This window comes from Gymnoscopelus braueri (genome assembly GCF_963280865.1).
Source record: "Gymnoscopelus braueri genome assembly, chromosome: 23".
Classification (NCBI taxonomy): domain Eukaryota; kingdom Metazoa; phylum Chordata; class Actinopteri; order Myctophiformes; family Myctophidae; genus Gymnoscopelus; species Gymnoscopelus braueri.
Window position 1 is genome coordinate 6,800,305 of NC_137625.1, and position 27,836 is coordinate 6,828,140.

Below are 27,836 nucleotides of genomic sequence, written 5' to 3' on the forward strand. Positions count from 1 at the left end.
CCGCTCACTTCACACTGGGTGTGATTCTTTTTTTTTTTTTCTCTAAAAACTGTTAGGAATTAGAAAACATTTTTAGAATAGGCCTCAGGTCTTGGGTTAATATAACATCAAGATCGGTTTAACCACTTTAACCCTATGTGTCTAGATTTCACCCAGATGGAGACTGGTTGTTATTAGTATTTCTGCATTGTGGTATTGCTATTTTTACTTACTAAGTAAAACATCTGAGAACCTCTTCCACCACTGCTGCTTTTTGAACTTTATGTTGTGCTTTGTCCAGTTCATCCGTACGTTGGAGAGCCGCCCAGACTTCAACGCCAGGTCTCGGGTGTACTTTTCGTCTCTGCTGACCGTAGCTCTGCATGGTAAACTGGAGTACTACACTGACATCATGAGAACGCTGCTGCTGGAGCTGATGGACGAACACGTTCAGAGCAAGAACCCCAAACTCATGCTCCGCAGGTGAGGGGATAAACACTATACTGTCTCACACACTAATACATGTGGGGCTGCAACTGTCAATTATATTATTTGCAATTATTCTATAGATTACTTTTTGTTAACTTTTTCGATAATCGAATAATCAAGAAAAAAAAATCAACAAATCATTATAATCAGTTGTTTGATTAACTACTTAAGCCCTATTTTATATTTTAAATTGTCAACCTACAAGCTCACAATGCATGACAATGTGACACGTTGCAAGCTTGTAGATTGTCACTATTAACGCAAATCGATGTTTTCATTAAAATGGATAATTTTTGTATCCTGTTTTATACATTTTATGTACTAATGAACTCATTTATTTTGTGTGTGTGTGTGTGTGTGTGTGCGTCCATGCAGGTCAGAGACGGTGGTGGAGCGGATGCTGTGTAACTGGATGTGTATCTGTCTCTACCAGTTCCTCAGGGTAACAAAACAGGATGTTTTACTTCTGTGTTACTGCTTTATAATCTTTTTTTTTTCTTCAGCATTTAAAGTCCCCAAATTCATTCATTCAATTCATGTGTGTGTCTGTGTGTGTAGGACACAGCAGGGGAGCCTCTGTACAAGCTGTACAAGGCATTGAAGCACCAGGTGGAGAAGGGACCGGTGGACGCTAAGCTGAAGAAAGCCAAGTACACTCTGAACGACACGGGGCTGCTGGGAGATGACGTAGAATACCTCACACTAGTGAGTACACTACAGTTAACGCCAATACTGCACACTAGTGAGTAGTACATGCAGTACTTTACACTTAAAATATACTGCCAGTACTGCACATTAGTTAGTGTACTTAATGATGCACCCTTAAAAATAGACTCAACTTGTTGGCAAAAACAAACCCCAAAACAATCACATTAGTATTTTTATTTAAAAACTTGGTTGTATACATATTTTTCCTTCAGGTGGCAGCTACTGAAGGAAAAATTATGTCGGGGTATACTATACAACCAAGTTTTTTCTTTTTTTATGCACATGTATATTTGATTCAATGATGCTCTTTTCATTCTCTTTTTGCTCTTTTTGCACTCTCTTTCTCCTTAAATCTTTTTACGTTTTCTATCATTATTCTATTGTTGTTATTACCTATGCTGCTGCATTGTCTGAAGGAAGCCAAACCAAAATACGTTTTACTCTTATATACCTGTACACCAGTGGTGGAAAGTAACTAAGTACATTTACTTAAGTACTGTACTTAAGTACAATTTTGAGGTATTTGTACTTTACTTGAGTATTTCCAATTTCCAATACTTTTACTTCTACTCCACTACATCTCAGAGGCAAATATTGTACTTTTACTCCACTACATTTATTTGAAAACTTTAGTTACTAGTTACTTTTCAGATATAAATCATGATATAATGAAACATACATCAACCACTTTAACCCTATTTTATACCTAGGCTATTTGAAAATAGCCGATCTACAAGCTCACAACGCGTCGCGATGCGACGCGTTGTGAGCTTGTAGATCTGCTATTTTCAAATATTTAGTACTTTTACTTTTGGTACTTTAAGTACATTTTGATGCCAATACTTTTGTACTTTTACTCAAGTAAATTTTTAATTCTGGACTTTTACTTGTAACAGAGTATTTTTATATTGCAGTATTGATACTTTTACTTAAGTAAAACATTTGAGTACTTTTTCCACCACTGCTGTACACAAGATGTAACAATAAAGTACAACCTTTGAACCTTACTGCTTTACATGTTTTTTTGTTGTTGCTAATTGAATATTTTATGTATTTGACCGATGAGTTTATCCAATCACAGGAGAGCGTGTGTGTGACTGACGGCTGTGTTTCTCCTATCAGACGCTGCAGGTGCTGGTGCACGGGGAGGGACCAGACGTCACACCGGTGAAGGTGTTGAGCTGTGACACCATCACACAGGTGGGTCCGTCGTGACATAATGCCTGATTTATACTTGGTTGCCCACCGGTGTCGTGTGCTGAACATGGCCGATCTACACGCTCGCCGTGCAACGTGTGATCAGTGGTGGGAAAAGTACTCAAATTCTTTACTTAAGTAAAAGTACCAATACTGCAATATAGAAATACTTTGTTACAAGTAAAAGTCCAGAATTCAAAATGTACTTGAGTAAAAGTACAAAAGTATTGGCATCAAAATGTACTTAAAGTATCAAAAGTAAAAGTACTAAATATTTGAAAATAGCAGATCTACAAGCTCACAACGCGTCGCGTTGCGACGCGTTGTGAGCTTGTAGATCGGCTATTTTCAAATAGCCTATGTATAAAATAGGGCTAAAGTGGTTAATGTATGCTTTATAATGTAATAATTTATATCTGAAAAGTAACTAGTAACTAAAGTTTTCGAATAATTGTAGTGGAGTAAAAGTACAATATTTGCCTCTGAGATGTAGTGGAGTAGAAGTAAAAGTATTGGAAATTGGAAATACTCAAGTAAAGTACAAATACCAAAAAAAAATACTTAAGTACAGTACTTAAGTAAATGTACTTAGTTACTTTACACCACTGCGTGTGATGAGCTTGTATGTGTCTGCTATTTTCAGCACAGTGTTGTGCAGTGGTGTAAAGTAACTAAGTACATTTACTTAACTACTGTCCTTAAGTACAACTGTGAGATATTTGTACTTTACAATACTTTTACTTCTGCTCCACTACATCTCGGATCCAACTATTGTACTTTTACTCCACTACATTTATTAGAACACTTTAGTTACTAGTTACTTTGTAGATTTTGATTATTACAAAACATACATTTACCTCTTCAGCCCTATATAAATGTCGGCCATTTGAAAATAGCCGATCTACAAGCTCACAATGTGTCGCGATGCGACGCATTGTGAGCTTGTAGATTGGCTAGTTTCAAATGATTTTTATACGTTTTATACATTTGAAAACTTGTGAAATGGGACATTCTGCATAATGAGTACTTTATACTTTTGGTACTTTCAGTAATTTCTTTTACCAATACCCTAGTACTTTTACTCAAGTAAAAGTTTGAATTCCGGACTTTTACTTGTAACTGAGTATTTCTACATTGCAGTACTGATACTTTTACTTAGTACAAAATATGAGTACTTTTTCCAATAACTGGTGTTGTTAGCTTGTATTTTCACTGAATATTCACCCCTAGAACAGGAATGCTAGGATTCATGTGGTTAATGTGTCCTTCACCTGTTATGAACAGAAGAGCACAGTAGATTGTGTCTACATTTAATTCTCGGTTCGTTCAGATGTGCCAGTGTAACATAACGATTTTTTCATTTTATGTTCCTTCAACCAATTTAAAGGTTATGATTCCAAACTAGGCGGTCGCTGGCTATCAAGTTGTATCCACTAGTCCAGGGCTTCCCAAACTGTGGTGCACGCACCCCCCATTGTGCGCCCTCTAGGGGGTGCGTGACATGAAAAGCCTAATGGTGGCGCTATGGTGTTATTTTAAATATATGAACATATGTGTCAAAATATGGCAAGTATATGCAGAATATATGTTGCATATATGCCATATTCATATACATATACATATATGTGCATATATGTGGATATATAGGAAATATGTCTCATATATAGCTTATATATATGTCCACATATATGGATATATATATATGTAGAGACATATATGCAGGCAGCCAATTTCAAATAATGTCACATATACAGTATGATAAACACGGCCAAAAAGGTTTGGGAACCGCTGAGTCCATACCTGCCATTTCCACCCACTGTCCATACAGGCTATGGAACCACAACTACAGATCCTATTGCCTGTGAGGACCATTCACAAAAAACACAAATAAACTGCTTAAATTTGGGAAAAGTTAAACATTTGCTTTGTCACTCTCTTCATATCCGAAGTTCAGATCAATTGGTCAACGCACTGAGGAGAAAAATACGGATCAGACAGAATGACAGAGGTTTCTTACATTTATAGTAGGATAGTAGGATATGTCTAAAAAATGTATCTAATAATATTTTGTTTTCCAGGTGAAGGAGAAAATCATTGACCAGGTGTACAGGAACCTGCCTTATTCACAGAGACCCAAGGTGGAGACTGTAGCACTGGGTAAGTGTGTGTGTGTGTGTGTGTGTGTGTGTGTGTGTGTGTGTGTGTGTGTGTGTGTGTGTGTGTGTGTGTGTGTGTGTGTGTGTGTGTGTGTGTGTGTGTGTGTGTGTGTGTGTGTGTGTGTGTGTGTGTGTGTGTGTGTGTGTGTGTGTGTGTACACATGTGTACGCAGTAGCACTGGGTATGGGACTTTCATCCATGGGAACTCTCTCACTGACATAGTTGACTAATTAATCCTAATTGTGTTGTCAAGCAAGCATGTTTTAACCAATCATGTTTCACTTCCTGCCCACAGAGTGGCGCCCAGGCTCCACGGGTCAGATTCTGTCTGACCTTGACCTGACCTCACAGAAGGAGGGTCGCTGGAAGAGACTCAACACTCTGGCTCATTATAATGTGAGTTGGGCCTCGTGTGTGTGTGTGTGTGTGTGAACCAGATCCTGTCTGAGTAGTGAATTGCATTTTGGTAAAATAAATGAATATAAATGATTTTTTGTGATGTACATGTACATACTGTATCACCTGACGTGTGTGTGTGTGTGTTTAGGTTCGGGACAACGCCACATTGGTTCTGTCCAGAGTTCTACACACACAGCAGTCCTTCCACCAGCAGCAGGACAGCCATGAAGAGAGTATGTAACTAACACACACACACACACACACACACACACACACACACACACACACACACACACACACACACACACACACACACACCTACACCTACACCTACACACACACAGACCGACCTACCTACACACACACACACACACACACACACACACACACACACACACATGTTTGCCAAGTCTAACCACATATTTTGTAAAGCAATATACAAGTTCAGAAATCAATCTTCAAATGTGAATGTTTGAAAATGTGTGTACGAGATGGAAAATCTATTTAAACGTTCGCAAATGGTTTTGAGAGTATTTACTCCGTACCCCCCCCCCACACACACACACACACACGCTCCACTCACACACACACTTTCTCTCTCTCTCTCTCTCTGTCTGTAGAGAACGCCCTATTGGAGGAGGACAACACGTTCCACTTGGTTCGACCAGCAGATGAGATGGATGAAGGGAAGTCAAAGCGAGGCAGTATGAAGGACAAGGCCATGACCAAAGCTATCACTGAGATCTACCTGACCAGACTGCTGTCTGTCAAAGTAAGTAACTAAAGACATTAGCAATGTCCATCAACTGAACTCATCCTATAGATTGACCACTTAAACCTCTATTAACTACTAGCATACATAAAGCCATATATAAACGAAGTGAGAGTGCAGCCAATCTACAAGCTCACAACATGTTGCAACGCAATGCATTGTGAGCTTGTACATCTGCTATTTGCGCAGAATGTTTGCCAATGTTTGTCTACTATCACATGCCCAGAAATATTTCTATATTGCTTCAGCAGTGGAAGTTGAACTGTGTGAGCTGACCGTTCAGCCCAAAAAAACAACATAACAGAACACTATTTAAGTTGTTGTGTGTCTTTGACCTAGCTTTGGGTCACGCCCGGCGGTACAAACACAGTGAAACACTTAGAAAGTCAAAGGTAAAAATACCATGAGGGACGTTCATACATACTGTAGCTTTTCCCCATTCAGTCCCCCTGGGACCCGGCCCCCCCTTTGTAAAAACTGCTGAACTCAGCAACTAACTCAGCACAGTGGAACACTTCCAAAATATGAGAGTTCAACATTATTTTTTTCTTCCAATGACATGGACCACTTTTCTGAGGCAACCAATCATAGCGGATGAGATGCTTTGTTCTTGTGGAACGTCACGGTTGGCCCGTTTCCTTTAAAAAGCACTTGTGTTTTATTCTTGCTCCGTAAAGCACTTTGAGCTGCATGTCATGTCATGAAAGGTGCAATACAAATAAAGTGTATTATTATTATTATTAGAGACAACGACAACGAAGATTGAGAAAGCGCCCGCGGAGAAATCGGACATCTCTCGGATCATCTCCATCAGCAGCGCTTTCTCTACACAAACAACGCTACTTTGAACACGATTTAACCACTTTAAACCCTGTATATACTTTGTTGACCAGGGTCCCACAGGGGTCTATATTAGGTCCCGTCCTTTTTTACCAAATCTCTTTCTTGAAAATAGCAGATGTACAAGCTCACAACGCATTGCAACGTGGCAATTTTCGTTCGCCTATTATGACGCGTGGAAGAATTATGGAAGGATCACGTCTTAAATTGTTATTAAGTTGTATGCCTTTTGGTCTTATGATAATATATATATTCTGACCATCTGAGTGTCATAGTCGAGATGCCATGACACAGGTCTGGTCGTTGTTGTTGTTTAGGGTGCAGCTTGGTCCTGTGATGCAAGAAAGTTACCCTCTTATCTATGTATGCTGCGCTTTCTCCCTGCTTTCCTTCGTTAACTACTGTACCTCCAACCTGAATGTTTATACTTCTCCCTTGAGCTCATGTATTAAACTTCTATCTTAGAACGTGGAGTGTGTGTCTCCGACTCCGTTTGCCGCAACAATTACTGATCGATACATACGTACATACAATTCCTCGCCCAGAATTGGGACGCTTGGGTTCATGTTACAGAACATCTATGCATTACATGGAGTTGTTAAGTTTGCATCGGCATTAAGTATGGGGATCGTACATTTGTATTGATTTTTCCGCAATCAATCTAAGGTAGAGCATGTTGGCTTCAACTGAGGCGCTACGTTGAAGCAATTATGTGCATGCAGGCCATTAACACATTGATTGCCTGAGTTATTTCAGATTTTTTGCAGTTTATTGCCAGAGATTTTTCATTAAAAAAAAAAAAGTACTCAGGAGCTGAGATACAAAATTTTAAAGTTTTAAGTTAACAAGGAAGTGGATAGGAGTCTAGATCTTCGACTAATCATATCTCCTTGGTCTTTGGGTCAAATAAAAAAATTAAAAAATGTAAAAAAATAAAAACGAGTTAACTCGATCTAGGCAATCAAGTGATGGATTTTAAAAACGAGTAAAAACGAGTTAACTCGTTCTAGGCAATCAATGTGTTCAATTCATGTTCCTTGTTTTTACCAGTAGTTGGGAAGAAATTCTACAGAAGTCAAAAGCTTTACTAGAACAGCATTATGTTTGTGCCATTGGTTTGATTTCAATGACATGAAATCTTGCTTCTCGAGACATGGCGTCACGTCAGGTCCCGCTAGAATCGAGCCCAAACCTTATTGATTTCCGATTCTCAATAACTTCGGCACATGTACAGTACTGATCGTGTGTGTGTGTGTGTGTGTGTGTGTGTGTGTGTGTGTGTGTGTGTGTGTGTGTGTGTGTGTGTGTGTGTGTGTGTGTGTGTGTGTGTGTGTGTGTGTGTGTGTGTGTGTGTGTGTGTGTGTGTGTGTGTGTTTTCCAGGGCACTCTGCAGCAGTTTGTGGATGATTTCTTCCGCAGTGTGTTGTGCTCCAGCACTGGCGTCCCCCCCGCCGTCAAATACTTCTTTGACTTCCTGGACGAGCAGGCGGCCAAACACGACAACGTAGAGGAAGACACCATACACATCTGGAAGACCAACAGGTACACGCACGCACGCACGCACTCACCTGAGATCCTGTGTGTAAAGTTAAATGAAACCACAGGTCTGTAATTAGCAGTGGTGGAAAAAGTACTCAAATGTTTTACTTAAGTAAAAGTACCAATACTGCAATATAAACATACTCTGTTACAAGTAAAAGTCCAAAATAAAAAATGTACTTGAGTAAAAGTACAAAAGTATTGGCATCAAAATGTACTTAAAGTACCAAAAGTAAAAGTACTAAATATTTGAAAATAGCCGATCTACAAGCTCACAACGCGTCGCGGTGCGACGCGTTGTGAGCTTGTAGATCTGCTATTTTCAAATAGCCTATGTATAAAATAGGGCTAAAGTGGTTAATGTAGGTTTCATAATATCATAGTTTATATCTGAAAAGTAACTAGTAACTAAAGTTTTCAAATAATTGTAGTGGAGTAAAAGTACAATATTTGCCTCTGAGATGTAGTGGAGTAGAAGTAAAAGTATTGGAAATTGGAAATACTCAAGTAAAGTACAAATACCTCAAAATTGTACTTAAGTACAGTACTTAAGTAAATGTACTTAGTTACTTTCCACCACTGGTAATTAGGTTCTTGTGGATATAGCCTGCAGGGAGAAGCTTCATTTAACTGTCAGGCTGTTATGACACAGGGAGAGGAGGGTTTAGCACAGTGTTTCTCAAAGTGGGGTGGGGGGGGGGTTGGGACCCCAGGGGTTCTTTGAGGGGTTTCTAATTGGTCCCCAGTAATGAGTAAAAGTTTTATTTCACTATTATTTCACTGGCTAGAAGTGAAACCCAGTGAGAGAATGCATAAGATTTAAGAATTACTATTCAGATTATAGATTTCACTCTCCTCGAGTAGTAGAAGGTTGTACTAAATCTAATCTTACATAAAGATGATTCTCTCCTTAGCACAAAATATTTTAAAAATAGGGGCACTGCCAAAATGTATCGATCTGGAGGTCCTTGACATGAAAATGTTCTTAGCAGACTTGTTAAGTGGATAGTTGAGGGTTTTGAAGGGACCCCCCTTGTCAAAACTACTTCCTGCGGCTCTGTCAGGGGGTCAGCAGCTCTGCACACAAACACAAACAGCAGTAAATGACAATGCAACACACATTTGAAAGTTAAGTTTGTGGCTGGAGTATTCACCCTCATATTGCCCTGGAAATACTGCCCGGGGCTCTTCTTGTGACCTTGACTTATTATAGACTTATTATACACCTGCATATCATGGTACGCTCTAGCATTCCCATGATTCTAAAAGAGGAAATTTCTTTCACACCTCAAACGGCGTCCCAGGATACTTCTTCTCCTTGCTCACTTTATCACTTTATCAGCCTCTGGAGGCTCAGAGTGGAGGAGAGAGTGTCCCACCTCAAATTGTCTTTTGTTCACAGGCTTGTTAATAGTTCAGTGTAGAGGTGCAACAGTTCATCTTAATGATCGGTTCAATCAATTAAAAATAATTGATAACAAATACTATTAATTTATCCCTATTTTGGGCATATTATTTTATGCAAAATCCCTAGCTAAATTGTTGATAGTTAGGAAACAACGGGACCTGTGAGTGTCCATGTGTACACTCTCAGTTATGGGGGTCCCTCCCTAGCCTAATCATGCACACTAAACTAGGGGTCCTTGAAATTAAAAAGTTGAGAAGAGGGAGGAGGAAGGAAAGACGGCAGGGAGAGAGCGAGACAGAAGAGAAGATAATTAGACGGAACAGAAAACCTTTCTATATCCTCTTAACCGCAGTTTTGCAAAAATGGCCTCAAGTAACTGCTGTCAATCAACCAGAAACACAGAGTCGATCAAATATTCATCTGGTCTGTGAATTATTGACCGAGACTCAACCTGCGGAGGTAGAGGTCTCTGAAGGAACAGTTGGGGGTTGAATGAAAGAATCAGAGATGACACCTCATTCATACTTGGACGCATGCTGGCATCTCGCACCCAAAAAAAATCACACAACACGTCGCAGCGTGCAGGTTATAGACCGGCTATTTTAGATGCGAGACACAATGCGTATAAGTCATGTATAGAGTATTAAGTATAAATAACTATAAGTTGAAATCACATTTAAGTTGACAGTGCTTGGGGCGAGCCCGATAGCTGAGTGGTTGGCCTGACAGCGAGTTTGATTCCCAGCCGGTTGGACCATTTGCGGCATGTCACTCTCCTGCTCTCTCTCTCTCTGTGCTTCCTGTCTCTCTCCACTATCAATAAAGGCTCAGAACCCCCCCCCCCCCTCATATCTTTTAAAAAGTTGGCAGTGCTTACAGCTTTACAAGGATGTTGACATGCAATTTTGGTGATGGAAAGCAACACTGATGCTGTGAGAAAGAAATGACTTCCAAAATAGTGTGCGTGCGTGCGTGCGTGTGCTCGCGTGTGTCCTAGTTGATAAGTAAATCAATAATCAGTCTAGATTCCAGGCTAACCAAAATGTATTCACAGTTAAAACATACAGTACATTTTTATTACAAATGTTCACATTTAGTTTTAGTGTATTATTTTGTTAATTTTAGTTAACTATAAGAACCTTGGTGTGGACAGTGTTTAATAGTGAGTTACACACCGTTGTGTTGCATTGAATGAGGACTGACGTGCTCAATGTCTATATAGTTCTTTGTGCTCTCTGCCTGTCGATCTGTCTGACCTCCTGTCTCACCTCTCTGCACCCCCAGCTTGCCCCTGCGGTTCTGGGTGAACATTCTGAGAAACCCCCACTTCATCTTTGACGTGCACGTGACGGAGACGGTGGACGCATCGCTGCACGTCATCTCCCAGACCTTCATGGACGCTTGCACCAAGACGGAGCACAAACTGAGCCGGGTACGCTCCTTCTAAAAGCCACCACACTTTGTTGCTAGCCGGGGTCATGTGTTGAAAATAGCTGAGCTACATGCTAGCCTTGTTCCCAGCAGCCTTTTCTCATCTCCGCGGAGAAAAGCCTGGTCACAGACCTAATGCAGAGCGTGTCTATAAGGCGGGACCAATCACAATACGTGTTTGTTTCATGCACGGAGAATGTAAACAGATCTGTAAAGCCTCAATGTAATTTCCTTGGGTGGACTTCTGCCAAATTCCAGTACTTACGTTTAGACACTCAATGGGCTACAGGAGGTCTTGCCCAGCGTGTCATGGACACTTCAACACAGGCCACACTACTGCACCCATAAGTAGACACTTTATGTCTCTCTGGGACCCAAACTAGTGAAAATAGCCGATCTACAAGCTTATGAGCTTATAGATTGGCTTTTTTTCACTACTTTGTATTTGTTTTTCATTTATGGAATGTCTTCTTTTTCTGAAAATCTTTTGAAATATGTTTTTTTTAATTGAAGGTAAAAAAAAAAAGCACATTTACCCCCGACCACATAAAAATTGATCGTTTGGGAAACACTGTTCTAGTTTATAGCTTGTTAGCATGTACTGTTTCTCAACCTGAGGCCCAGGGCCCACTGGTGGGCCGTGAGGATATTGTAAGTGTCTCACAAATAATAGGCAAGACACGATTTTTTTTGGTACTTTATTGATGTTTTTTCTTTAAAACCTTGAAAAGTGAGTTTTTATTTGCGATCCTGTGCTGTTGGTTCCATTGATCCAAGCCGGTAAAACACAATGGATTGATTGATCATTGTAATAAGCTGCCGTGTTAAGTGGTCAGATGGGTGGGCCGCGAATACATCTTCAAGTGGGCCCAGATCCAGAAAAGGCTGAGAACCACTGCAGTAGTGTAATTATTTTTTGCTGCTGGCTGTTTGTAGAAACCGTGTACAGTAAAATTGTGTTGCCTGCATCCAGAATGTATTATGACACCAGATTATACGATACTAAAGTCTGTCTGGGCTCCGTTACTCAGCAGTTTGTTTGGCACTTTACATTTAAAATCTCTGCGGAAATAAGCTGATTCATTCTATAGCTAACGAGCATCACAGCACAACCAGTGTTGAACTCTGAAGACGTTAACAGCGTACAACATTAATACCGGCTGTTAATAATGACTTCTCATGCCGTGTAAAACATTAATACAAGCTGTTAATTATGACCACTGCTACACAGCTCAGTGCAGTGACGGCACATCCACTTATTAGCAGAGGAGAACGTTGTGATTAAGGACCTTCAGGTCTTTTATTTTAATGTTAGATTCACAAGGTCCTTGGAGTTGTCGAGGTTAACTGCCACTCCTGCCTACTAATGTTTTCATATAACTGCTATAGGGACACTAATGAGGACGCTCGGGGAGGGGGCCAGGGGTGAAGTTATTACCCGCCACTGTGGAGATTACGGCACTGGTTCTCAAACTTGGTTCCATTTGTACACTCTCAGAGTTACAGACCTGTAATTGCAAGAACCTCTTTTTCAGGTTATTCGCCCAGGTGGGCGTGGTTTAGGCATAGTTTCTGTGAGGTTAGGGTTAAGGTCAGTGGTGTAAAGTAACTAAGTACAGTACATGTACTCAAGTTTTTTCTTTCTTCAGTATTTAAAAATGTCAATACTTTTACTTCTACTCCACTACATCTCAGAGGAGAATATTGTACTTTTACACCACTACAATTATATGATATACTTTAGTTACTAGTTACTTTTGATCTACAAGCTCACAATGCGTCGCGATGCATTGTGAGCTTGTTGATCTGCTATTTTCAAAAGATGTTTTATACATTTTGAACTTGTGAAATGGGACATTCTGCACAATGAGTATTTTTACTTTTGGTACTTGAAGTATGTTTTGATGCCGTCCCGATACTTTTGTGCTTTTACTCAAGTACATTTTGAATACAGGCTTAGTTTTTATGAGGTTCAGGGATAGGCATACTGTATAACCACGCTCACCTGGGCAAAACACCAAAGAAAGAGGCTCTTCGGACCTAATGTCCCTTTTGGTTCCATTTGTACGCTCTCTGAGTTACAGAGCAGCACAGGTCCATTTGGTTCCTATTCCTAACTATCATTAATTTAGCTGGGGACCTCCTGAAACCCCTTGAAGGACCACTGGGGGTCCAAAACTCCCCGTTCCCTGGACTGTAGGGTTCAAATGTTCTGTGGTTCATCCAGTTTAGAGCACTGTGTTTGTGATAGGGAAGCTGGACAGGGAGGGTGTAGTTTGATGCTGCACTAGTGACACCTAGTGGTCAAGGTGCCTGTCAGCAGAGGTGTTGAGCTGGGAGGAATAGAGCACCGAAGTCTGACGTAATTTACACATCCTACCTGTTCCATCCCCCCGCCCCCCATTCTGAATTCCCATAGACGTCTTTAATATCGCGTCAAATAAGAACTGTGTTCCAAAAATAAACAAATGATCCCGGCGATTTGACTCCTATGGATATGAAGCATCAACTGACGGTGAGAAAACGCTGATGTTACTTCCGCCGAATTAGTTAAATTTTCGCCAGAAACAGACTGTATCAAATATGAGTGACTGAATATCATAAACGATACAGAGCCTCCTTGACAATATCGCAGAGACAGTTTGTTTCTTTCTGGACCACAATTCGTATATGAGACGATTCTAAGATGACCCAATGTTATTCTCCATAGCGAAATTACTTTACGACCCAGGGGATGAACGAGTGACATCAGGACTTCTGTACTCTATAGGCTCTGTGAGGGATTTTGCCTCGATTACGATTAATGAACACATTTATTTCCCATTATGGAAATGGCAGATCTACAAGCTCCCAACGTGTCAGGATACGACGTGTTGTGAGCTTATAGATATTTTCTTTATTCTTGTATGCCACCATTGTACTACAAAATATAGTAGGTAATCAGACTAGTTGGCCAGGCCTAGGCTCTGTGCTAACTGTTGGCCCATGCTTTCAGAGGGTGCCATACATGTTTCCTGTTCCGGTTCATTTCCCCAATAGCTTTGTTTGATTGGCTCTGCAGCAGAATTGAACTGGAAACACACTATGTCACCTTCACATGTTTCTGGTTCAAATCTGCTGCTGAGCCAATCAAAATGAAGCTATAGGAAAATGAAAATGAAATGGGTATGCCACATTCTGGAAACCCGCTGGAACTACAGTTATGCAAAATATGCGGCACATATTTTCGCACATTTCGCAACTTTCCACATATTTCGCAACTTTACGCAGATTTCGCAACTTCACGCAATTTCACAGCATAAAATCACATAAAACCGCGTATTTCATCGCATAATCAAGGATTTTTGCCCGCGTTTTTCTGGAGGGTCTAGCCTATTGCTGCTCAAACCTTTTCGTGTCAAGGAGCCCCAAATGTATATGTATTTATTAATTTTTAAACGTTTTTTGGGGGCTTTTATGCCATTATGGATTGGACAGTAAGCTGACAGGAAATGGGGAGAGAGATGGGGGGGTGACATGCAGCAAAGGTCGTCGGAATGGGGACTCGAACCCACAAAGCGCTGTCAGGCTACATTGAGCCTATAGGTGCCTGGACCGCTACGCCAGTGGCCCAGGCCAAATGTATATGTTTTTGGTCACCGAGCCCCATCTGAAAAGATGTTGCGCCAGGGCAGAGATGGGGACTCGAGTTAGGGACTCGGACTCGAGTCGCACTCGAGTGGCCAAAAACGAGACTCTCGACTCGACTCTGACTCGCCCCTCAAAGACTTGAGACTTGACTCGACTCGAGCCTCAAAGCCTTGAGACTTGACTCGACTCGAGCCTCAAAGACTCGTGGACAATCTTTATTTTATGTTTATTTTTTGGACAAATAAATGAATGAAATGCCCAAAAAACTTCCACTCCCCTGTCCCCCCCCCGCAAAGAAACCTCCGCTCCAGTGCGCGCTGCGCGGAGCCGGCTTCAGTGAAGCGGTTTCGTGCTGCTCATTAACGTAAAAATGGAGAGGCGAGCGCAACAGCTGCTATGTGTGTGGCCGCCGCGGCCTTTCATCATAAAGTTTAAATATAAAAACTTCGAAATTAAACAAATATGTTTAGCTCAGAATCAGCTATATAACCTCAGTTATCTTGGCATATGCTTACATTTTTTATAAGATGGTCGGATCATCTGTGACAGCACGTTTAGGAAACATCGGATTTTCATTTTGTTAAACCCAGCTGGGTGAATATTCAACACTTCACCACGGTAAACGCTACGCTCATGTAATGTTCACTGCATAAAAGCTGTGGTTCTCAAACCTTTTCAGGCCGTGACCCCCCAAAAGAATCATATTTGAACTGGGGATCCACATTTAGACAGTTTTTTGGTGCGCAACACAGCCCTCGTTTAAGTGAATTGCTTTCACCTGCTCTGCTGTTGGACTGCTGTGCGGAGTCGAGTGTGCGCAACAGGGCATATCTCCGCCAAGCCAGGGTGACCTACCCAGGCCCATGAAATTCATATGTAGGCATAGTAGCCAATTAGAATGAAATCTGCAAAAACTGACTCATATACTGATACGAACCATATTGGCTATATATTATCGCTGTCGGGTGGAAATCTTGTATGTTCCTTTTTAATTATTATTTAAAAACAATTAAAAATCATGAAAATAACCAATCTACAAGCTGTAATTATTAATAATTAAGAAATACTATATTTTAAAGAGTGAAAAATCAACTAAAGTCATTATTAGTGCAAGTTCAATCACATTTCATTTGAATGAAAATAAATTGTGGGGAAAATACATAAAATCTCTAATCTGTGAATCTAATGTGATTTATTATGACCTGTCTATACTTTTACATCTATGCCCCCCCCCCCCCATTTTTTTTTTTTTTTAAAAAGACTTTAAAAAGACTCGAGACTTGACTCGGACTCGACCCTCAAAGACTTGACTCGGACTCGACTCGACTCAACCCTCAAAGACTTGAGACTCGACTCGACACGAGCCTCAAAGACTTGAGACTCGACTCGACTCGAGCCTCAAAGACCCGAGACTTGACTCGGACTCGACTCGACTCAACCCTCAAAGACTTGAGACTTGACTCGACTCGAGCCTCAAAGACTTGAGACTTGACTCGGACTCGAGCTCAGAGACTCGTGGACATCTCTGCGCCAGGGTCCCTCATATATATGTTTAAAAGATATACAAAATTGTTCAAATTTTTAGAAAATAGCAGATCTACAAGATCTTGAAGATCGTCTCTTTTCAAATCGTCTCTTTTCAAAATTTGAAAAGTGTTGCTCTTCAAGATCTTCAAGAAAAGTTTGCTGGGGACCCCCTGGGGACCCCCTGGAACCCCTAGGGGTCCCCCAGGCACAGAAGATGCATGTGCTTTCCATGTATCCCCATAGGATCAACCAGTTCCAAAAACAACCAGTAGGGGTCAGCAGTGACAAGCTTACCACACACAAGTGTGGGGTAAATCAGGGAATCGGCATAATCACTAAATGGGGAGAAAATGGTGATGATGATAATAATAATGTCATGTAATCATTTAGGTCTTTATCCTCTCCACTCATCTACAACACAATGCTGTCTCAAACAACAGTACTGCAGACTTCCTCCGTTATACTCAGAAAATGAATAAAAACATGTTTATCTACTGCATGCATAATCATCAGCAATCAGCGCTAAATGATCTATTCACAATGATTATGTTGACAACGAAAACAAGTCAGTGTGTTATGCCAAACAGCTTTTAAGGTGGTTTCTGTATGGTACGTACAACAATAAGTATTCACATCATGCTTCTTGTCTCTGTCCACTTCAGGAGTCTCCCAGCAACAAGCTCCTCTATGCAAAGGAGATCTCCACGTACAAGAAGATGGTGGACGAGTGAGTAGTTCTTCATTCATACCATGTTGCACGATGGTGAAGTTTACCCACATTTGCCGTTATCGAGCTCGCTCATGAGTGTACTGTAGATGTTCTCCAGAGATGTCTCTGTGTGTGATGCTACGTAACCTCCGGCTGTACATTCCATCGTGGAGGACGCCAAAAAAAGTTAATTTTTTTTTTACTTTGGACGGCAACGCCGTCTGCCGTTACCGGTGCTTTCTGTCGGCTTGATGTCATTTTCCCGTCCTGCTCTCGTCCACTAAAATGACGGTTTGCCGTCTACCACTTGCCTGAATCCATGTGAATGCATCATGACTCCCGACACTGTGGGTCTCTCCTGGTTTCCACACTGGAACCAGAAGGTTGGACTGACCCTGAAGTCAATGGAACACTTAACCATGTTGGAACACATTATGACCACTGGTTGATACATGCTGCTCTGGATACAGTAGTGTAATGTCATTGTGCAGCAACATAAACCAAGGGATGATTCTCCTCTGATCCTAGTCAGGTTTTCTCCCTCGTTAGGCTTGTTAACACATTGAATGCCAAAAACGGTCCGGACCGTTTTTGAGGATCCAAACGAGAAGTGCCGAAAACGGTCCGGACCGTTTTTGACCCAATTCTATTTTTATACATGTGGGCCACGTGGGGCGCTAAAACGAAACTTTGACATCACCCAAGGAGTTTCTGAGAAGAAGAGGCTGGATCTGGCTCCATGTCAAAAATCCTTCCGGTCGGCGTTTTCAATGTTATCTCCTTGACTAAAAGCTTAATATCTCCATTTCTTTTTAATCTGGTGGAAACGAGCCGTTTTCGATTGGCGATCACGCTGCAATGGAGGATCGCGTTAGAAATATTATTGTTCCAGGCGTTAGTCGGGACCCTCCGCCGTCTCGCACGCACGCTTTGTTTACATGCACTTCCGCATCGGGGCTTCTACAGCACGAAGCGTATAACGCAAGTGGATGGAAGAAATGCAGGCACTCAACGTATAATATTTTAATAAACCTCTGGCACCCAATGTGTTAATTGCACCGCAATCTGTTTTTCTCTCAATGTAACTGAGTCACTGTGTGTGTGTGTGTGTGTGTGTGTGTGTGTGTGTGTGTGTGTGTGTGTGTGTGTGTGTGTGTGTGTGTGTGTGTGTGTGTGTGTGTGTGTGTGTGTGTGTGTGTGTGTGTGTGTGTGTGTGTGTGTGTGTTGTGTTTCAGTTACTACAAAGGCATCAGGCAGATGGTTTCAGTGAGTGATCAGGACATGAACACACACCTGGCTGAGGTGTCCAGGGTAGGTTGTTCATCCACCGTCTGACTCCTTTCTCTTTTTATGTTCTCTGCCCGTCTACGCTGCACTCGTTTTGTCTCTCACAACAGAAGAATCACCATCGCTCACAGAAACTCTAGATACCGTTCATTTAATTGGGCACGGGGCAGCATGGGACGTGTTTGGGCATAGCCTTCCTCAGTGTAGGACGGCTCCACCAAAACGCGTTCACATTTCTGTGAGTGGCTGGGCTGTGTCTGACATTCTATACTACCATATGATTAAGTGTGCTAAATTAATGTGAGATATTTTAGTAAAGCTCAGTAGCTAGTAGGCGAAATGCATACTAGATTTTGGGAATACTACAATATGCTATGCTGGACACTACACTTGTATGAAAGGCCCACGATGCAATGCAGTAGTGACAACAACAACATACCAGAATTGACATGGCGGACAGTGACTAAACCTCTGGCGTAACATCAATTAAACACATCTAGAATGTAGTTATTTGTTAACCGAGGACATGTCAAATAAACAAAATCTAACTGATGTACACGGTGATGAAAGGGGTACATGTACTGTATGTGTAGTACTCGGACCGTACTCTGACCCAGTCTCGGTGATTCTTGTGTTTTGAATGAACTGTGCACCCGTTAAAAAGATTACTTGGTTCGTGTTCGCATCTTCTTAAGTTATATCTGCCTGTCTCTCCCACTGAGTAACAGATAAGATGGATAATGAACACGATTTTACTGTGTAGAAACTATGAATTTAGGTTTTTGTCTCTTTCCCTCAGCAACACACGGACAAGCTGAACACGCAGGTGGCCTTACATCAGCTGTACCAATACGCCAGCAAATACTACGATGGGGTATGTACTGTCACATTTATCTTCTTGGTAACTGGTTGCACATTCTGTGTTCACAGAGGTGTCATGCTAGTCAGAGTATTGAAAGACTGCCCTATTTTCACTTTACAAAAATCACACTAATCATTGCTAGAGTGATTCTTTCCAAATGGAGCTATTGAAGTTTAGACGTAATAATGCAGATCTGCATATACCGAATCGGGTGGAACCATGCAACTCCTGCATCTTTTTGCAGTTACAGTATGGCATAAACTGACCAGTCACATTTCAGTCCGATATTCAGCCCAACAGGATTGAGCGACCCCCTCAACTCACCAGCATAAACAATCCATTCAACAATTTGATCAAACATGAGTGAAATGATGAATGTCGTCCTGTTGTGTATCTGTCAGATCATTCAGTCTCTGGAAGACGACCCGGCCGCCCAGAGCAAACAGCTGACCCTGCGGCTCCAGCAGATCGCCGCCGCCTTGGAGAACAAGGTCACCGACCTTTAACCCCTCGCCAACCAGACAGCCGGGAGGGGAGGGGGTGGGCGGAAGGGTGGGTGGGGGTGTGGGTGGTGGGGGGGGGCTATGGCTGCACATGGCTGCCGTCGACCACATTAAGAAGACGCGATTGACCACGGAATGACCGAAGATGAGGGAGAGGCGACGGGAAGATGTCGGAGCGGAGATTGAAGTTTCTCAACGTCTGGTTCGGGGACCACCAGGGGTTCCTAGAAATTGACCTTTTCAGGTCTATAACTCTGAGAGTGTGCAAACGGGAACCTTCCGTTTGCACACTCTCAGAGTGAAATTAACACCTGAGATCCCAGAGATGCAAATGGTATCTAATCGGGGTCTGTGGCCTAAGGCATACCAAACTGGGGGGTCTTTGAAATTAAAAAGAGGTTGAGAATGGTTGATTTAAGAGACGTGTCACAGTGTGGACAGTTGGGGCCTGGCAGACTGTGTGCGGGATTGCTGGGGAAAAAAAAAAAAAAAAAAAAAGAAACTCTTATCTGGGAGCTGTGAAATCAAAGCGTTTATCAATAGTAATCGAGCTGACAGGTCGACTGTAACATCGTCACAGGTGTAAGATCGGGTTGGACTCTTAATAACGTTTTGGTCCGAGTAAGGACGGAAGTGTGACGCACCTCTGAAGAACCCCACAGGACGTTCGTCTGTTTAACAGACGGAGAAAGAAAGAAAGAAGTTGTTGGACATTTTGAAGTTAAAATTCAGATGTCAGAGTCTACGCCATCTTAACTTTTACAGCTTGTTGCTATTGCTAGACCCTGATGGACGTTTGGATGTAAAAGACTCGAGGTGTCTTGGACTACGTAAAGATTCCAGGCTAACCACTTTTTTTTTTTTCTCCTTTCCTACGAAGGCGAAGGCTAAACAAAAAATGTTCTAGGCGAGGACTGACTTTGGCCCTTAATTGCTGATTGGAGGTCAGTGCTGCAGGTTCTATGTCTATGGACAAGGTTAGGAGAGAGGCCAGGAAGGCCTGACCTCAAGTCAGCACTCAAAAGGGCAGTGGTTCTCAAAGTGGGGTCCGGGAACCCTCAGGGGTCCTTGAGGGGGTCCCCAGCTAAATTATTTATAGTTAGGATCCGAATGGACCCTTACGGGTCTGTAACTCTCAAGAGTTATGGGGGTCCTTGAAATTATAAACGTTTGAGAACCATTGCTCAAGGGCATCATCTTTCCAAAGCCCTCCAAAGTGCTAGGAGTTAAGTTTTTCCTTAGAAAAAGTGATCTGGCTGTGTCAGCCAATCGAATCCCACTACGGTACACACCACTGACCAATCAGAGGTCACGGTTCCGATGGCACAACTGTGAGGACAGTGGAACTGGGGTACGAGGAGAATCCTGTTTGACCACAAACAGCGATGGTGGAGTTTCCGCTTTTCCTTGACAAATGATTTTCTTTTTGCTGTTTGAACACGCAGTAATATGTCTTTATTATGCTTCTGGCAAGTGCTTTTATTTTGAAATCACAGAGTAATAATGTGCTGGATCGTTTTCTTTTCCTGTGTAGTCTCTGACATAAGATTTTAGCGTTATCGTTGGTATGCAGGCTTTAAGCAATAGGCTTCACATACACGTTATTACAAGGTGAAATCATCTTTTTAATGTCTGAAGGATAATTGCTCCCAAGTTACCTGTGTTTGTGATTTTTATTTTAAGTGTTCTAAGGTGAAGCAGGGTGGTGAGTGGTGTCGCATTATGAAGTCATATCCTGTGTTTTTTTTAATTTTTATCAGCTGCTTCCTGTATTAATCTTGACGCGTTGCCATTGGACAGTTGTCGACACCTCATTGCCACAGGGTCGAGGACCAATTGTGATTGGCTGTTTTTACTTTCTGTGTAAAATCTGCTTAATCATGATGTCAAAATAGCCAAACATTTTAATGTTTAGTTTGTGATTTTTTTTAAATAATTTGTTATTGATTCCTTTGGCAATATTCAGTTCCCTTAAATGCAGTGTATTGAAGCTGAGAGCCATTTGTTTTTATCTGTTTAACTGATGAACTGAACGAACAACAAGACCGTTTTCTTATTTTTTTGTTTCACTACAAACACACACCTTGAGTCAAAAGCAACTTTCTTATTGGTTATTGTTGCTCTTAAGACATAAATACCAGCAAACAGCCAACTCATGTCGGATCATTAAAAGATGCCTTCCACAAATCCAATACATGTACAATTTTGAGGGAAAACTGCATAAGTCATACGTAATTTTGAACATCAAATGACCCCCTGATCATCATCATCGTTGACCTTGTATGTCACAAATAAATCAACTTTTCAACATTGACAAAACAAAGATATTATGATTAAGTCACTGCAAAGAAGTGTCTTCTACATGTGAGGGGGCATGTCATGTTGATGACAAATAGTCCAGAGGTAAGCACGCACATCCCAAAAAAACTTATCGGGAGCTGGACAACAATATGTACATCAGAGGAAAAGAGGGAAGTCCGCACACCGTTAGCTCCCAGTAGAACATTTGAATAAATAGTTTCAGGCAACGCTTCGACCACTAAAGGGTCTTCAGGAGTTAGGGTGGTGTAAGTTATATTATTGAACAAAAAAAGTTTGTTTTAATTCCTAATATAAAGCAAATGTAATCGCTATATAGTGTTTGTTCAGTTACTGGGGTCTCCCAGTCTCTATGTCAAAGTAAACGGAAAATACATTTTCAGGTTTTTCTGTCTACTAAAGCTCCGGAGAGACGGGGAGAACCCTGTTACTGAATCAACACTTTAGCAATGACTACTGTCAGAATATAGAGGTATTGAACATTTATTTTAACAAACAAATATCACTCACACCACCTACGGTATTCAAAGATCTTCACCTATAATGACATGCCCAAAATAGGCACCCCAGTGTGAAAATGGTTACAGATAGTACAGCTAGTACAGCTCAGGAGCATAGATACATTCCTTTTGTTGATCAATATACAATTAATCTATCTAGATACATTGCATTAGTCCAGTGTGCCATGAGGTCCAGGTTTTCATTTCAACCCACCCAACCCAAAGTCACAAATGAAAGGAATCGCCTGGTTTAGTGTTGGTTTGGAATGAAAACCTCAAAGGCGAATTGATAAATGTTCTTGGTGTTGTTTGATCATGTCACATTGAAAAGTTCAGTTAGATGTCAAACTCCCAGATCTAATGCCTCTCTCTCTCTGAGTAAAGCCTAATTTATACTATATCATATGATATTGACAATCGCTGAAAATAACTAAAAAGTCCACCCTTTTCAAGCGACACCATTTGGTATAAATGATGCTTTAAGACGAGGCATGAGAGAGAGACACAGAATGTATTTAATAATTCAGTGGTACTTTTTACAAAAACTGGAAACGTGAAACTATTTTTAATCATACATTTCTGTCCTGTTACTGTTGTTCACTCTGATCAAATCCTGGCACCAAATTTCAAAGTGTGTATCTTAACAGAACACGCAACCTTTATTTTTGGGTCATTTCCCTGACATGCTTCGTCCTTTAAAAATCCGTTATTCGTGCTAATGCAAGAGCACAATTTCTTTCAGATTTTGGATGATCTCAGATTGTTTCATATTCTTTTGCCCTCACGAATTTAAGATATTTCCTCTCTCTCTGCCCCCCCCCCCTCTCCCTCTCTCCATCTCACATACACACAATTTTTTTTCTGCCTTCACCAGTGAGTGCCTTACAGACTGGATGAATAGAAAGCAGAGTGTATGTCACATGACATGTACAGTACGGGCAGAAACTTTGTATCTCCACATTTAAACTTTTTTATGTTAAAAAAAAAACTTTAATGAATGCCCTACTTTTTCATACAAGGGTGTCATGCCATTTTTACTTCTTTTTAAAAAAACTTTTGAAAGTGAAAATGGTTAAGTGAGTCTGTGGGTTTTATAAATATTGAGCTATCCTATGGATCTCTTGAAACACATTATTTTTTCCACTTATTAAAATTAACGGTTTTGGACATTCAAGGTTTCTGCTGAAATGGGGTTGTGAACTAAATACTCAGAGGTTAATGGGTTTAGTAAAGGGGAAAAGCACTGAAATCCACCGTTATTATTATTGAGCCACAAAGCGATTGTAATGAGTCCATCTGCCTGTATGTCATTCAGTCTGCAACTCTCTCCACCAGAGCGTGCTGAAACAGCTCAACTACGCACACACCCTTACCTTGTTCAGATAAGTGTTGCTGTCAGGTGGAAACCTTGTATGTCCAAAACCATTACTATTCAGGAAAAATGCTCTGTTCCAATGGATCCCAAGTAGTTATTATTTATTGACTTGTTAATACTTTTAATTGGTTCAATACTTATATAAAACCCACAGACACACTTAACCACTTTCAATCTTGCGTCCACATTTTGGCCATGTCAATATAGGCAAGAATTTTGAACATTTAAAAGGAGAATCCCGCAAAATAGCAAAAATAGCCAATCTACTAGCTCACAATGCATAGCATCACGGCACATTGTGAGCTTGTATTGCCTATTTTTGCTACCTTGTGGCACATTGAAGTATAAAATAGGGCATTCATTTATAAAAAAAAAAACATAAAAATATGAAATGCAGAGATGCAAGGTTTCTGCCCAACAACGATGTAATGCTTACATGCTACTGTTGACCAGTTGGTTCAGTAATTCAAGAATGAAGAAGAAACAACTTGATTGACACATGCACAACAGGTTTACAAGTGTAAAGAAGTGGGTGAAATTCACTTTGAATTTTTAATAATTGGGAACTTGTCAGCTGCTTGACACAAACAAGGCTACTTAATGTATTTAATTGATTGTGGCGATAATGGAATTGAGTGTAATTCCCATTTTCATAACCAGTGGTCAGTACAGTACAAAATGCCAACCGTGAGTCCAACACTGACAGTTGGGGGACCAGTACAGGATAGAATGAAGACATGGATTAAAATTCATTCTTATGCTTCATGGGGATCAGTGTATTTTTATGGTAAAATATTGTAAAATTGATTGTATGTAAATTGTAGGCTTGTGAGAGACATGTATGAGTGTGTAGCTTTTATAACTGTGACTTCTTGGTTGCTCAACTAAATCGAGGCAAATTCTGGCTTAAACGCAGAGAGAAAACCACGCCGGTACTCATATCTTTGCCTATACATTGTTTTGTGTACCTGGCACTGAATATAGCTTAACATTGAACACAGCTTTGCTATTGTTCAGCTTTGCAGTGCCACTGTACTGTAGGACACAAGAAATGCAATGGATTCCTCTGTAGTCTGGAACGGCCCAGGTGTAGACAAGACAACCTGGACTGGACTTCAGTGCACAGGACAGGACTCCACGCTAATAGCAACCATACAGGTCTGGACTGCACCCTATCAATGACTCTTCTCAAGAAGCAGAGAAGAGGGCTCAGAACCCAGACTCAAGATTCCCAAATATTCAATAATAAAACAAATATTTCTACAATATGTCTAAGGAATGGTTATTCTCCATCTTTCACCCATCTTCTGTCACTGTGAAACATTTAAGTATACAGTAGTATTTTCATTATCTTCTTTATATTTTGGAGTGTTATAGGGATGCACAATACAGAATTGGCCGATAATTATGTAAATGCATTATCGTAATGTGGTGTACCCAGATTAATGGGGTTGGGTGGGTTGTGCCGAATAGTTATGTGCCAACTGCCAACCACACTGATGCGTTGTTAGAAAAACAGCTTGTGTTAACCTAGTACCTACACACCGGAGACAATGTGGTGTGGAACTATTTCAAAGTCTCTGAAAGTGAGAGTATAGTAGTTTCACAAGTTATATCCAAAGTTGGTCTGCAATTTTCACCTTGCATCTAAATTCTAAAAGTTTAAAGGGCAAGGCCACTTTGGTAGAGGTTTGGGTTGTGCAGTTACTTGCAATGATGTAACTCCAAAGGTGTTCAATATATGCTCCTCATTGACTTACATTGTATGCTGTAACAGCTCTCAAAGTCACTCTTTTAGCACATAAACGAACGCGAACAAAGTTGATTCTGACAATGTAGAGCATCACCAAACCTAGCCTGGCACTGGCATGGCCAGACTTTTGCAATGGCAGATTCGTCGGGAACCAGGCTACACCAAACCCAGTAGCCTACTACCCTAGTATTTCGTTTTCACTTGTTCCGTGTATCTATGGCTCAACATCTTTCACTCTCCATCTCAAAAAGGTGCATTAAGTATTATTCTCAGTTGCATCTTCCATGCCAGCATGATCCAAGAGATAAGTCAGGGCTTTATAAACTAATGGTTTAGGGATCGAAACTCCTAAAGAATATTTTTCACTCTTCATCTAATTTCTAAACCCTTTCTTTATAAATTGCATCTTCCATGCCAGTGTGGCTCAAGAGGTAAATCAGGGGTTTATAAACCTAAGATTTAGGGTTAAAAATGATTGGAAAACTTTTCACTATTCATCTAAATTCCAAAAGGTGGGTATTACACTTTCAGTCACATCTTCCATGCCACAGTGGCTCAAGAGATAAATCAAAGGTTTTAGAAAATGAAGGTTTGGCATTCAAAGCGCCTGAAGAGCATTTTTTCACTCTCCATCTAAATTCTAGATTATGTATTTAATTCTCATTGTGTCTTCTATGACTCCGTGGCTCATGAGATGTGAAGGTTTTTCACAGTTAAGAACATTTTCACCTTGCATCTAAATTCTAAAAGTATTTAGTTCTAACTTGTATGTTCCATGTCTCTGTGGCTCACATTTTTCATCTAAATTCTAAAAGGTGTAAGTAGTATACATTCTCCGTTGCATTTTCCAAGCCAGTGTGGCTCGAGAGATAAATCATGAATTGCAATGCGACTTGTTGTGAGCTTGCAGATCAGCTATGTTATTTTCACTATTAAATAGAGCTTAAGTGGTCGATTCATAATGTATTTTGGTAAGTTTGGGTCCCGGGGAGACAAATTGATCTTTTGGGTTCTATTTTAGCATGCAAACTTTCCAAGAAAAGAAAGGCTGTAGTTTCTATTACCTTGGAATCCCCATCGAGGATGTCATTAGTGATGTGGGGTTGGGTTAAACCAGTGGTTCCCAAACTTTTTAGCTCACTACCCATATTGTTCTTGCATTCATTTAAAAAAAAATCTTGTTTGAAAATGGGTGAAGTGCTCCTTTAACTGGAACACAAAACATCTAGCAGTGAACGTGAAACATCTATAATCACAAGTCACTTTAAACCTCTAGTTATGAAACATGTCTACTATGATCAAATAATGTCAGTTTAAACCTCTAGTTATGAAACATGTCTACTATGATCAAATAATGTCAGTTTAAACATCTAGTTATGAAACATGTCTACTATGATCAAATAATGTCAGTTTAAACCTCTAGTTAGGATGGAGCTACAGGAGTCTGTGTGGAAAAGCATCAATTCTGCTGAAACAAACATTATGTTTTCAATGTGCTGATGTGCTCTTTTCTTTTATCACCAAATACATTCACAACCTCCAATTGTTTATACAAACAGAAATGATTGGAGGAGGAACTAACAATGCAAATCATGATCTTATTATGATGCTTCTTTCGAAAATTATTAAATAGACTAAATAGCCATAAATGGTTCATCTATGTGTGTTTCAGAGTGCCTCTAATATTATTCTACGGCCTGTGTCGCCCTCAATTGGTCAAAATGTATATTGCAGGCTGACAACATTTGTCATGACAAAATAGTGTTGACAAAAATGTTAACTATTACATTTTAATTGTGTTGCATTTACCAAACCATGTCTGTCCAAAAGATGTTGTACCAACAGCATCATTGGACAAGTCAAATAAGGCAGGCATTAGATAATTGCAAAAGAGATTGTTTATTTTAGACACAATGTGAAATGCTTTGCTCAGATTGAAAATTATTTGAGAAAAAAGATGTTCAATCATTTTTGTTTTGCTTTTTTTTTTACTGACTGTAAGATGGAACTGTGTATGTTTTATATATTAGCTTTAAATGAAGGTGCTGAAGTTCTAAATGTGATCCAATAAACAACATGAATGAGAGCAGTGTAGCCAGAAGCCTGAAACCAGAGAAAAACTGCAACAAACGATTGTGTTGTTCTTCTCTGAAAGATGTTATATTATAGACAGAGTTCTGGTTCAGTGGTTCTCAACCTGTGGGTCACATGAGGGGGGGGGGGGGGGGGGGTCCAGATGACAGTGAAGTGACAATTTAAGGACTTTTAAGACCTTTTTAATACCTAAAAAAAAAAAGAAAGAAAAAAAGAGCATTACTGCATCAAAACTGCAACAAACTAGACTATTAAAAATTGTCAAATAATATAAGAAAGAGGCGACATTTGTGAAAATAGCCGATCCACAAGTTCACGCCTCGCGCTGCGAGACGTGAGCTTGTAGATCAGCTATTTT

At 40.6% G+C, this 27,836-nt stretch overlaps 1 protein-coding gene and 1 long non-coding RNA gene across 5 annotated transcripts in view; both read left to right on the forward strand.

Annotated features, from left to right (window-relative positions):
* The window catches only part of LOC308080091 (plexin-B2-like), a 259,483-nt gene extending 240,008 nt beyond the window's left edge, over positions 1 to 19,475 (forward strand). For all 4 annotated transcript variants that reach the window (XM_080421826.1, XM_080421828.1, XM_080421827.1 and 1 more), the window contains 14 exons: positions 281 to 462; positions 844 to 910; positions 1,027 to 1,173; positions 2,299 to 2,376; positions 4,452 to 4,530; positions 4,826 to 4,926; positions 5,078 to 5,162; positions 5,550 to 5,701; positions 7,923 to 8,083; positions 10,773 to 10,920; positions 16,739 to 16,803; positions 18,021 to 18,096; positions 18,872 to 18,946; positions 19,336 to 19,475. In XM_080421826.1, the coding sequence (XP_080277952.1) occupies positions 281 to 462; positions 844 to 910; positions 1,027 to 1,173; positions 2,299 to 2,376; positions 4,452 to 4,530; positions 4,826 to 4,926; positions 5,078 to 5,162; positions 5,550 to 5,701; positions 7,923 to 8,083; positions 10,773 to 10,920; positions 16,739 to 16,803; positions 18,021 to 18,096; positions 18,872 to 18,946; positions 19,336 to 19,440 (1,521 nt within the window). In that variant the 3' untranslated portion in view covers positions 19,441 to 19,475. The remainder of the gene's footprint in view (positions 1 to 280; positions 463 to 843; positions 911 to 1,026; positions 1,174 to 2,298; positions 2,377 to 4,451; positions 4,531 to 4,825; positions 4,927 to 5,077; positions 5,163 to 5,549; positions 5,702 to 7,922; positions 8,084 to 10,772; positions 10,921 to 16,738; positions 16,804 to 18,020; positions 18,097 to 18,871; positions 18,947 to 19,335) is intronic.
* A 44-nt stretch (positions 19,476 to 19,519) lies between these two features.
* Positions 19,520 to 21,589, forward strand: LOC308079877. Its single transcript, XR_013932647.1, has 2 exons — positions 19,520 to 19,862; positions 19,893 to 21,589. It is a non-coding gene; the product is annotated as an uncharacterized lncRNA (long non-coding RNA).
* Positions 21,590 to 27,836: the final 6,247 nt, after the last annotated feature.